At 34.6% G+C, this 12318-nt stretch overlaps 1 protein-coding gene across 2 annotated transcripts; it reads right to left on the bottom strand.

Annotated features, from left to right (window-relative positions):
* Positions 1 to 226: 226 nt before the first annotated feature.
* LOC131035023 (uncharacterized) lies at positions 227 to 5427 on the bottom strand. Of its 2 annotated transcripts, none has more exons than XM_057966657.2 (5): positions 4978 to 5419; positions 4009 to 4816; positions 2576 to 3083; positions 1353 to 1434; positions 227 to 1032 (listed from the first exon to the last, which is right to left on the bottom strand). In XM_057966657.2, exons 1-5 carry the CDS (start codon positions 5131 to 5133, stop codon positions 811 to 813), a joined length of 1776 nt encoding a protein of 591 aa, XP_057822640.2. In that variant the 5' UTR covers positions 5134 to 5419; the 3' UTR covers positions 227 to 810. The 2 variants fall into 2 exon arrangements, with proteins under 2 accessions (XP_057822640.2, XP_057822642.2); XM_057966659.2 differs by having other exon boundaries at positions 896 to 1032; positions 1353 to 1448; positions 4978 to 5427.
* Between the last annotated feature and the right edge of the window lie 6891 nt (positions 5428 to 12318).

Below are 12318 nucleotides of genomic sequence, written 5' to 3'. Positions count from 1 at the left end.
ATCTTTCTTTCCCTATGAACATCACCTAAACATAATGAGCACCAAATGAACCATTCATTCTCTTAAAAAATGGTTTTGTACAAACCAATGCTCATGAAATATAGACGAATAAATTTGACTAAGAAATTATATAAATATTGATATCATAAAATAAACATTTTCTTAATTGATTGCCTTTAGATGATTTGAACATAATAGATAATCCCAACTTCAATAAAAGAATCTATTATTCATACAACTGTGATTTGTACTTTCTCTATAAATAAAATAGTAAAATATTCCAAGATTATTTATCCTCGCATAAAAATCTATAAATTGTGGTCTCCATCGCAAGAGTCCTGCCCAAGTAAAAACATTATAATGATTTATGGGCAAACGATTCCAAGAATCACATGGCTTTGGGCATTTTCTAATTATTGAAATGACAATTAGAGCTGTAGATGACCTGCGATTCGTATCCCAAGTATGGTGGCGAGGCACGTACACATTAAATATATGAACAGGACTTAATATTATTTGGACATAATCATTCATATTCATGCACGCGTACAAGCCTCCAGTTTTCTCCACAAATCGAGCTGTGTGCAGAGTATTCCTTGTCTTGCTCGATATAATCTTTTATATCTTGGACGGTGGACAAAACGTATACTCCATTCCACGAAATAATCATATGCTAATTGCAGCTTTAGTGAATAAAAAATCCAAGTTTTACTGCTTCCTGCACTGCAAACAAAGATGTACATTTTGAATCGGTGATGAAGAGAAAAAAGGGCCGCATGATTGGTGGAGTAGAGTTGTTTTTTACTGTTGTCAGGAACGACAAGAGGCGAAGCAGCCATTGCAGGCGGGAAGAGTGTACAAGGAAAAAGTGCCTTCTTTCTTCATTCTGTCTGCACGCTCTGCAGTCTTCAGGAGTTGCTCTGCATGCTGTGCTTTGGCTGCGGCTCTCCATTCTTCTGCTCTTTTGTGGGCTCCCGCCATTTTCTTCATTAGTTTCTCTTCTAAATTTGATCTCATCTTTTCCATTTTCACCTGCCAAACACCACAAATTATGACTTGCGGAGAACAGGGGTGTATAAGGTGTGATACCCATTTGCAGATAGTTGTGATTTGAGTTCTTTGTTTAAGTGAAAATGAATGTGTCCTGTGAATTTCTGTATTGAAAAATCCATTACACTTGCACCCAGAACAGAATATGATGCTATTATTCCTTATTCCATGTACTCTGACATCGATGTACATGGGCATAAGTAGTGATTGTTATGTTAATGGAAGCAGGCATATGCTTAAAAAACCTAATGCCCAGAATTTGAGGGATCTAAATGAATTGAAAAAACCATGCACACTTTTACCTCTAGTTTCCTTGATTCAGATTCAGCTTTGGCACTCTGGAGATTTACCCAAGCTTCAATTCTTGCTTCCTCTCTCTGGTACCTGGATTTTGCAAACTGTTTAAGGAATTGCTCAAACTTTTCCATGTCCATAAGTCATTCATGAAATCAAAATCTATTTAATACAATCTATAAATCAAACCCAATGTATTCTAACTCAAAAGTATACTATTGAATTTCTTAAACAGGCCTTAGCCACACCCTACTCTACAGTGGGCTTTCAAAGTCCAGGCTCTAAACACAACCTCAAGCATTCAAAAATCCAAATATTTGTCACTCTTCAAGATCCAGTTTTCCTCACAATGCTGACAGAACACCTTGGAGATTGTTGCCTGGCTCTGTTAATGCGCCTCAATGTTTGCTAACTCCAATTTAAATCCTCTGGAGATCTGTTTTTATATATATTACAGATTGTTTTTTTAAGTCTAGATTTTTGGTCAACTTGTCATAGATAGGCAAGCAAATGGTCAGTGTCTTGTCTATCCAACACCCTGGATGCACATTTGACCATACTATCAGACTTTGGTGGGCCAAACAGCCCTCATTTCAATTGATTTCCAAAGAAAAAGCTTGTATGCTATGCATCCACAACTTTCTATATTCAGGATGATGAGATTCAAAGCAAATGAAGCTTAACTTACTTGTATCAATGGTCATCAAGATTTCAACTCATTAAGATTTTTCGTTTTGATTCAGATTAGCTCTGTATTGCTCTAATTAAACATTAAATGGTTGAACAATTCATGGCAAATTTATATTTTATGGAGATCCAAATGAGATTAAGTATCCTATTTTTATTGGTATAAACTAAGAAGTTGCATTTAACTGTTAATTAAATCTCTATAATCTTTAGTATCAGCTCAGTTTGGGTATTGCTGAATGATTTTTTGAGGCCCATGCTTGAAAGGATCTGATCTAGAGTATGACCACTCTATGGTTGTTTTAACCTTCAGGGCTTTCCTACCTCTTCATCTCCCTTCATCTTTATACGTTCAACGAAAATTTGTGGTCTACCACAAGGCCCATCCCTTGTGAAATGTAGACCTATGCACCTAGATAAAAAGCTTAATGCTTGCCTTGGTTCAGAAATTGGTCAAGGGACTTCCAAGCCATGTTTTTTTGGTTGAAGCTTCCCACAAAAAGATGTAATAACAAAAACAACATTGTTACAGTAAGCCTATTACCTGTTATAGGCCTTGGATCTTTCAGATTCTTCCCAGGCTGTAGCTCTAGCTTCAAGAATGCTTCTCTTACAGTCACCAATGTCAAAATGCCTCAAGCTTTTTGAGACCTCTTCTTCCTCTTCCTCCCTCGAACTCCAATTGGAAATACTTTTATCAATAGAAGTATACTGGATACCTGATGACAGGCCTTGAAGCTCTAATTTAGCAAAATGACATTTTTCCAGTTCCCCTATGTCAATGCCAGAAGCATGTACTAGTCCAGAATGACTGGAAGGAGTATTGTGCCTGACAGGGGAAGCATTTTTAACAGGAGTATGACATCTAGAGGTACGAGAGCTTGCAAGCGGCGTTGTCTCTGTTCCCATGTCCCTGTGATGAACTGCTGCCCCTACTTCAGTAGCAGCATCCTTCATGGGTGGAATTCTTTCACTTTTTCCATGACTGTGTTCCAATCCAGATTCCTGGAATCTATACTTGGAAGCTGGCTCTACTTTATCTGCAAATTTATCTGCATGCATTCAGTGAAAACAGTAAATAAAAAGAAGCAAAAATATACAACTCAATATGGCAATAAGTGCCCAAGGAGTCACTAAAAGGCATTTTTTTATTTTCAATTGGTTAGACTCAGTTTCAAATGCTAATTCACCCTAATTAAGACCTTCCAGTTCAATTTCATCTGTAGAACATTTCTCCACTGGAGGTTACACAATGATACCATGGCCATACCAGAGGCAGAGGATCCCATGGCTTACACATAATTACAAGAATAATCTCCCACCCCAGTGAGCAGCAAAAACCAGAGAGACCCACTTTCGTGTAACCAGCTTGTGGGTCTGCCCTGCCCAATTGAGCACTGTTCAAATGTATGGAATGGCGGATAATGGACACACACAGTATGGGCATAACTGAATCTATTTATGACCGCGTATAGCAGATTTCTGTCTTAAACTGTGGGCAATTTTTTTTCAGCAACGTTTTGGATCATACTACATAACCCATAATCAGAATGAAACATAGAGAGCAGAGTGAAGAGATAAGCAGCAGACCAAGAAGACTAAAAAGATGGAAGGAGAGGGTTCTAGAATTCACCTACATAGAATTCTATTATGACCACTTTGTACCAGGATTTACATGAATAGAATTTCTATTTACATATAAGTTGTCCACAAACCCCAGAATCAAATAGGCATGGTGAATGCACCATTTAGTTATGAAACCGCAACAGGCATGGCCGGACTGATGGCCACCAGATTTCTTATTATAAGTTACAGTAACTCTCAGCCCACCATCATGCATCGCTGAGTTTAGAACAGCATACCAGAAACAACCCACAGGACTTATTTACAGAATTATATATTGCCAGACATTTTGCAACTAGTCCCTGTAAAATCGTATTCAATATAATGAAACCAGCATTACAAAACAGAACGCACCTTTCATAAATGTTTCACAAGGGTAAGCTGCAAATGCCCCATGCTCCGACGATGCAGAGCCAGCGCTAGATGACATACTGACAGGCCTATCTGTGGACAAAACAGAACTTGAAACTCTGCTCGAAACATCACCTATTGTTAAGGCTCCTGCAAGATAAATCTCCTCCTTGCTTGTATCCACTGTTCCTGCCATCAGTTTATCATCCCCACCACTAGCTTTATGACTGAAAATCTGATTTTGTCTGATTTCCTTTGCATGCAATTCAATCACAGGACCAGATGGGTTGCTCCCTGTGTTCAAATCCCTGACCTGATATACATTAAAAGGGGACCTACAAGAGTTGGGATTATTTCCCTTCCAATGACGGCCTGGAGTATTGCTATTATTGCATGGAGAATTAATAGCAGAACTTGAATTTATCAGCCATTTTTCAGCATCATCCCACTTCGAAGGAAATGGTCTCCTTGTAAATCCACCCACCATATATTTCACAGGCAGAGGACTCTCTGCAGCTCCAAAAACAAACCTAGAAGGTGTCCCTGGACAATCCAACCTGGGAGGCACACTCTGACGATGGCCTTCCCTCCTTTTATACCCCTTCACTTCTGTATTAGGCCTGTTTGCAAGATTCTCAGCACCCATTAGAAGATTTATATCATTCTTCTCTTTCGCCATGGGAAAAGACTTAACAAACTCAGATGTCTCTCTGAGATTAATCTTACAGAGCGGATCAACCGGATGGCTTCTGCAGCTGTCAGAAAATGGGTTCTCTGTGCCATACTTCTTCTTTTCAATGGGCAATTCAAGCTGATAAATCAATAAAAGAAAAGCCACATTTGTCAAATCTCACAGTCAGCTAGCATTGTCACGTTCACCCATTACATTAACTTCTTTTTCATTTTCTTTCTGACGTACTATCACTTTCCTGTATCAATAACAAAACAGAGGAGTTTAACAATATACTTTACCTGTGTTGATGGCTTATCAGATTGTCTATGGTCCATGCTTCCTGATGCAGAAGATGGCAAGCTTGTGAAAGGAGGATTGATCACTGATTTAGGACTGATATCTCTACTTTTGTTGCTCTGACCATCACTCTTGCTGTGCTTTCCTTCCTCTGCCATATTCTTATGATCTGATTTTTGATCCACCGAATAAGAGCTTTAAAACAGCCGATCCTTCGGTTAAATCTCTTCAACCTCCATCAACATTGCATGCACTGCATGTGTAAAATGACAGTTTGTGAAAGCATCACAACAACTTAGATTAGGATTAGTCCATAGCCCAACCTCAATCCCTGCCTATATTTACATTTTACTTCCCGAAGTATATTGTCCTTCTATTCTGAGCTATGTGTTGTTCAGTCAATGACAAAGACCCGTCTCTGATTTGTCTTCACAGCCTATCATTGAAATTTGTGTCTAGTTTTTTAAAAACACCATGTAACTACTTCGCTTGTTAATTTTTATGAATTAGATTTCAAACTTCAAAGTGCTAGCTATCGTCCCTCCATTCACAAATTAGTTTGGAATTCTGACAGCTGTTATTATTATAGAATAGGCATGGGTTTAAGGTAAAGGGAAGGGAAGTTTTTATCATATTGAAAGCAAGCAACAAAATGGTTGTAAAAAAAATAAAAAAAAATTGAGTAAAACATTTAGCAAAAGTTAATTGTATAGTTGTTTAAATGAGTATAAGAGTATATATGTCGATAGGAATTAGCATGCAGTATAGCACATATAGTGCTAATAGAAGACTTTAAAACTAATATGTCCCTAGGAATTCGCATGCATTGTATAGCAAATACAATGCCAATAGAAAGCTTTATTGAATAACGTCAATTTCACCTCACCAATAAAGTTGTCCAACTAATATGTTGATAGGAATTAGCATGCATTATATAGCAAATATAATGCTAATAGAAAAACAAATATATTGTTAAGAGAAGACTTTATTGAATAACATGTCATTTTCAACCTATCAATAATGTTGTCCAACTGATTACCTCTTTAACATTTTTTTAACTGATAATAAGTTGGAAGACTTGACCCTCTTTACATCAATGACATCTTCATTCACATGTTTGTGGGATGATGCTCTTCTATTACTAAGGACTTTGGTCAATAATAATTCTATTTTTTATTTTTTATTAAAAATAGGATTTTCATATGTAATTTTTTAATATTCAACATTTCTTATGAGAAAATGGCACTTTTCAACTATTAGATATTGATTATTTTTTGTTATCTTCTTTTTAAGGAACATCTAGAATTATTGTGCATAGTTTCTAGTAATAGTTTATTTCCTCAATGTTTCAAATCAAACTAAATGACTCATCATTAGGAAGAAGAGAGCAAGAGAAGAGAACAAAATAGTTGACACGTCTAGAATAATACTATAAGACTAAAGTTACAAAAGTTTTCTATGGATTAAATGGTTTGATGTGTAAATGAATATTGTTAAGCTAAAAAAATGTTTATTTTGTAGTTTTTTTTGGTAAGTTTCGTTTGTTTTATATATAATGATTAGTATAAGATATATTTTTTATAGAAGTTGATAATCAATTAAAGTTTTGCTTGAATTACATTTTATATATTTTAAGGATTCAAATTTAATCTATAGATTTCTCATTTCTATCATATGTGAAATTTGTAATTGAATTTTGAATTTGGTTTACAATTATATTTGTAATTTTGATGTAAAAACTTTAAAATCAAACTTATTTATGGGTCTAAATTGATAAACCCCTTTTAGCTAGTCATTACTTGCTAAGTTAAGCATGAATTGTTTAATTAGCATGCTAGGATGTTGTATAAAAGGTCAAACCTTAATTCATTATATCAATCAGTTAAATCCGTCGCCCATCAATTTAGGATAGAGCTTTATCATTTATGTGACATCGAAGTATTATTAGAGCATCAACTATCATCAATGTCTACATTGAAAGTGACAAAGTAGGCATACTTCATGTAGTTGCTTGCCTTGTCTTTGCTTGCCTTGTCTTCGAACAATTTCAAATTGTCCATGAATTTGACCGAGGCAAAATTTCTAGCACGACAAATGCCAAAGGTACATTTGCTATCACCATGTTCAAATATCAACGGTGAATAATTTTTTTCAAGTCAGAGGCATATAGACTAAATATGCAACAAAAGATTCAATATATTATTTTTTATCATAGCCACACATTCAAGGATCAATTATGTAATTGCAAGATTGAACCAATGAAAATAGTGAATCATCTAGCAACATGTCAAAGCATTCAGTCTTAGATTTAATAAAGAGTACTAGATTGGATCACTAAACACATTTTATAACAAAATATCCCTAAGTCACAAACAAAGCTAAGTAGCTTCTTTGTCTATTTTGAAAACCATGTTTTGTGTGGAGTTAATTTCTTTACCCACATCTATCTTATTGTTAGTGTTTCTTTGTATTTATTTTTCATAATCAACTTAAAAGAGATCATTTTAATTATTTGTATTATGGTGAACCCATTCAATCCTACACCCCCTAGGGTTTGGTTTTTAGGCTTTATTTTTTAATTCTATATTCAAATCTTAGCGTTTTTTATTAATATTGTATTTTAGGACTTGTGTTTTTGTGTATATGTCAAGGTATCACCATCTGTCTTTATTCTTTCTTTTAAGAACACCTCAATCGAATACCATGATGGTTGCGAGTCAAACTAGGAATTATATTTTTTAGTATGTGAATGATAATGCTTGTCTTAAATAGGGAAGAAATATTTAATAGTTTTTGTAATGTAGTAAATTGCACCCTATGCAATTCCACTTCACATAAGACTTCCCCTCTAGTTACAATTAAGATAATTATGCTTTTCAAATCTTAATCCTAATCTAAAACATCTCTTGCCACCTTTCATGCATGATTCCTTAACCATTAGGTCTAGATTTCGCTCAGATGTATGGGCGTCGTGCAAATGTCTGCATATTGCACTAGTGTCCCACAAATATTTGCGACTATGTTAGTCATTGGGACATTACACTTGTTGCATTTCGGTAGTATAATGCCTTTGCCAACTTGCATCGACATCGAGGGTCATTTCTTGTTGCTAAAACCATTCCATTTTGCCTCCAAATCCATCTTTTAACATCTACTGAACATTCTTCTTTCTTTCTATCACTATTCTACAACACTTCCTTTCTCTCATTTCACTCACAACAATTTTCTTACGTCATTATAATTGCTACAATGATATCTTGTAAAATTTTTGTTATTATCATTCAAAGGAGTCACTTTTATCTTGGAGATCGTTTTTGCTTCCCCATTGCACCAGTAGGCTACCTTTCTTATGTGGTTGAAGATGGTAACTCTTTAAGATTTTATATAAAGAATAATGTCTTCATTTTGTTAGGATATTATTCTCTCCTTTTGTAGCATTGTAAATTGTATCCTCATACAATTCAATACTCACTTGGGTCTCACTTTGGTGTTTCTGCCTTTTATGCCTTGATTTTGCCTGATTCTACTCACACCAACATCATATCTGTAATCCTCATTTTTTGCTCTACTTTTGGGTCCTTTGTTTATCCCAGATGGACTGGACAAGGGCACCTCCTAGATAGGGACACCTAGTGCCCTTGTCTAAACCAAACGGGGCCAATTTTATATTTCTTGTGTTGGCTTTCTTCGTAATTTTAAACATGTTTAATGGATTGAGGTATAAAAGCAATTCTTACCCCCTCACTTGAAATATCTCTTGATTCATCTCTTGATTTTAAATTCAATTCCTATCAAGAAAATTCAAGTGAGTGTTGGCTCAAGTAATCAAGCATCATTAGAGTAGTGAAGGAGAGGTCAACTATTCAGATTTCAAGCATTCAAGATGGCATCCATGATCAAGTTCTTATGAAGTTATTTATGAATTCCTATATGACAACATCAACGTTTTCATGAAGACTTCAAAGAAAGATTCATAAAGGTATAACATTTCCAATTCAGCATTTCAAGTTCAAATCTAGCCTCTTCTCTTTCAAGGCACACTTTCAATTTCATTTCAATTCATCATAGGGTTAATTCCAAACTTGGGATTTGAATTAGACAAACCCCTATCAACCCAACAACTTTTTTCCCTCTTGTGTGTGCAGGTGACAAGATCTAATGACAACATTTATAGATCTAGGAAGAGGAGACTGAGATGCACAAGACCTAATTTTGAAGAAGAGAAAACCCTTGATACTAGCAATTGATGAGTAGTGTCTGACACTTTTCTGACAATTTTTTAGGGAGATACCCAGAGCAACACCCTGATTTTGAAAATATCACATTCATCTACATCTGACAGCCTTGGACAAGGATGCCTAGCATCACTATCCCTAATTTTTGAGTCTAGATTTTAGCCGCAGGTTCCTCACTACTTCCCAATTCTACATCTATGCTTCATGTCTTCATATCTATTTTGAAACTGCCTATATATGTTGATTATTTTCAATTTTGCATTATCAACCCTAGTTCTTGCATTCAATTCACATCTTTTTCATAGCTCATTTTCAACTAAAACATAAGGAGTACTGAATTAACCTTATGCTCAACCTCTTTCCCATTCAAAATTAGAGGTTGAGCCAATTGAGATCATACTCCTAAATGTAATTATTGGAGATAGGTTTAATACCTATTATGCATGCATAAACTTATGAATCATATTTCCACCTATTATATTTTTGGTGAACTAGACATAATGCTTGCATTAAATTCTAATTTTTAATTTCAGATCTGATTTGTATGCATTTTATTAATTCATATCTGCAATCATTTTTAAAATAATAATTTATGCACTTAAATTACATAAATTTAGAGGTCTAATTCACAAAAACCCTAAATATTTTTTATGAAATTGACTTGTGCTTTGCATAAATTCTAATTTATATGCTCATATATGATTATTAATTTTGCATATTATTTTCATATTTAGACGCATTCATTGTTCAAATCTATCATTGCCATAGTGAATATTGATTAATTAATTGGTTAATCATTCATTTTATTGGGAAATTATATTGTTTAATCATAGATTTTGCTTGTATGAGAGGCATTATGAGAACGAATCTATTTCACTAGCTTTGACCTCTTTATGTATGACTTTCATTACCCTTTGTCCCACATCCAACATCTCGGTGAGAAGAAGTTATAGACTTATGGCTTCCCAAATGGGTGTTGAGCTTGGGTTGACTAATCTATTCCATGGTAACTTGGGTAAATCCTCTATTCCTACACAAGACATACCTAACATTGTGGAGAATCATTCCCCTCAAGTGACTATTGACCAATTGGGGAATCTTGACCATGATTTGGATAGGCTTCAACAAAGGATGGGTCAAAAACACTTAAATAGTGAAGCAATCCCCTTGATTGAGGATTTGGGGAGAACGATTCAAAGTGATGAACAATGGGTGAATATGTTGTGTAGTATTGCTCATATTATGGATAGTAATGTTATGCCAATGACAAGTTGTGTCGAAGCCCTTGGCTTTTCAAATCCTACAAATCAATATGAGAATTCCATTCCCACATCTTTTTCTAATGTACCTACACATATTGTTGGAATCCAATAACACTAAGAGGGGGGGTGAATCAATGTTATATCGGGAAGTCCAATATTAACCTTATTAAAACATGCATACACCAACTGATATATCGGTACATATAGAATTGAAAGAAGTAAAGCAACTGTAGTCACACAAATTTGTCCAGCTTAATTAAATAAATATTCGCTATTTATTTGATTAAAAATCCACTAGCCATCAGTTAATTAAATTAGTATTTAATTAATTTATCCCCAAACATTCTTCTATTAATTAAATAAATTATTCAATTTATTTTAACTAATTCATTAAATCAAATTCAATCAATTAAGTAAATAAAATCTATTTTATTTAATTAATCCCCCTATTCCTCTTTTAAATAAATTAAATAAAAACATTTATTTAAATCATTATCCCCCCCCACTTGCATTTTCCTACAAATGCAACTCGCACTCATTTATTGAAATAAACTAATTTTTATTTTAATAAAATCCTATTTTTCCTCACCCACCAAATCCACTTACAAAATCTAATCCCCTTCTAGATTCTTCTAACCCCTTCCTAATTAGCCTAATCCATCCCCTAATTATTGTCACATTCCTAAGCAAAATGAAGTCACTTCTCAAAGACTTCAAAAGTCTTTGAAAAACATTTAATGCTTTGTGTGTTCAACAAATTAACCCCCAAAGTCTTCCAAGACCACTAATGGCTCTTACATGACCATTTATGGCTCTTACATAACCATTTATAGTTATTTCAAACTTGTCTCCCCAAACATTTATTGTTTTGACCATATTTATCCTTTTCACATTTGCACAAGAGTTTATCCATTGGATAAAAGCTTTTATTCTTTGAATAAAGAGTTTATTTATTCAACTAACCTTGACTTTAACTCCCAAGGTCATGTCAAGCATTTAATGCTTATTCCCTCTCCTCTCAACCTATCTCACATTGACACTTGTCATCCTGGGATTGGGTTGAAAGCCCTCACATGGATTTGAAATTATTCAATCCTGACCCTTGTTGAGATTGCTCAATCTCAACCATCCATTGCTCCATTTTTCCTATAAATAGAGCCCATTTCTTCATAATCTGGATGCTGAAAACTTGTATGCATTTAACCTATAGGCATTTTAGAGAGCATTTAACATAGCAAACTAAAATCGTGTTATTTTGGTTAAAATCAATGATTTTTAAATAGCATCTAGTATTTTAGGTTTTCATTTTACATTTGGAGCACAATACTAAAATCTCAATCCTCCATAAGCATCCATAGTGCAAAAAGTTGCTGAGAGCTACACTATTTTGGAACTTGGAGAGGAGAGGAACAAGGGAGAAGGAGCTAAGAGCATGCTAAGAGGCATTTGGAGATGCCTCATTATCTTTGTTTCATTTGTTAGATATGTTAGCATGATTTTAGTATCTCTTTTGATATGCCTGTTTAGATTAGTTTTTGATTGACTAACACTAACAATTTTCTTGTGTCTTGTGTTGTTGGTCTATGATTGTATTTTTGCCTATGATCACGCAGCTTAGTTAACTTCCCACATAGACACCATTAGTGCATGCCCCAAAACTTCATCGGAATAATTTACAGAAGACATACAAACAATGCTTAGGAACCATCACGGCCACTCTAATCACTTGTGGATATCCTGGAGTAGTGTAGGAACCTGATATATATAAATGAATGAATAACCTACAAATCAACCAAGTATTTGATAGCTTAAATAAAATTTTCTTGTCAAAGAAAATGGTATCATG

This window comes from Cryptomeria japonica, chromosome 2 (assembly GCF_030272615.1).
Source record: "Cryptomeria japonica chromosome 2, Sugi_1.0, whole genome shotgun sequence".
Lineage (NCBI taxonomy): Eukaryota > Viridiplantae > Streptophyta > Pinopsida > Cupressales > Cupressaceae > Cryptomeria > Cryptomeria japonica.
Note: the sequence above shows the minus strand (reverse complement) of the source record. Positions and strands in the feature narration are given on the sequence as shown.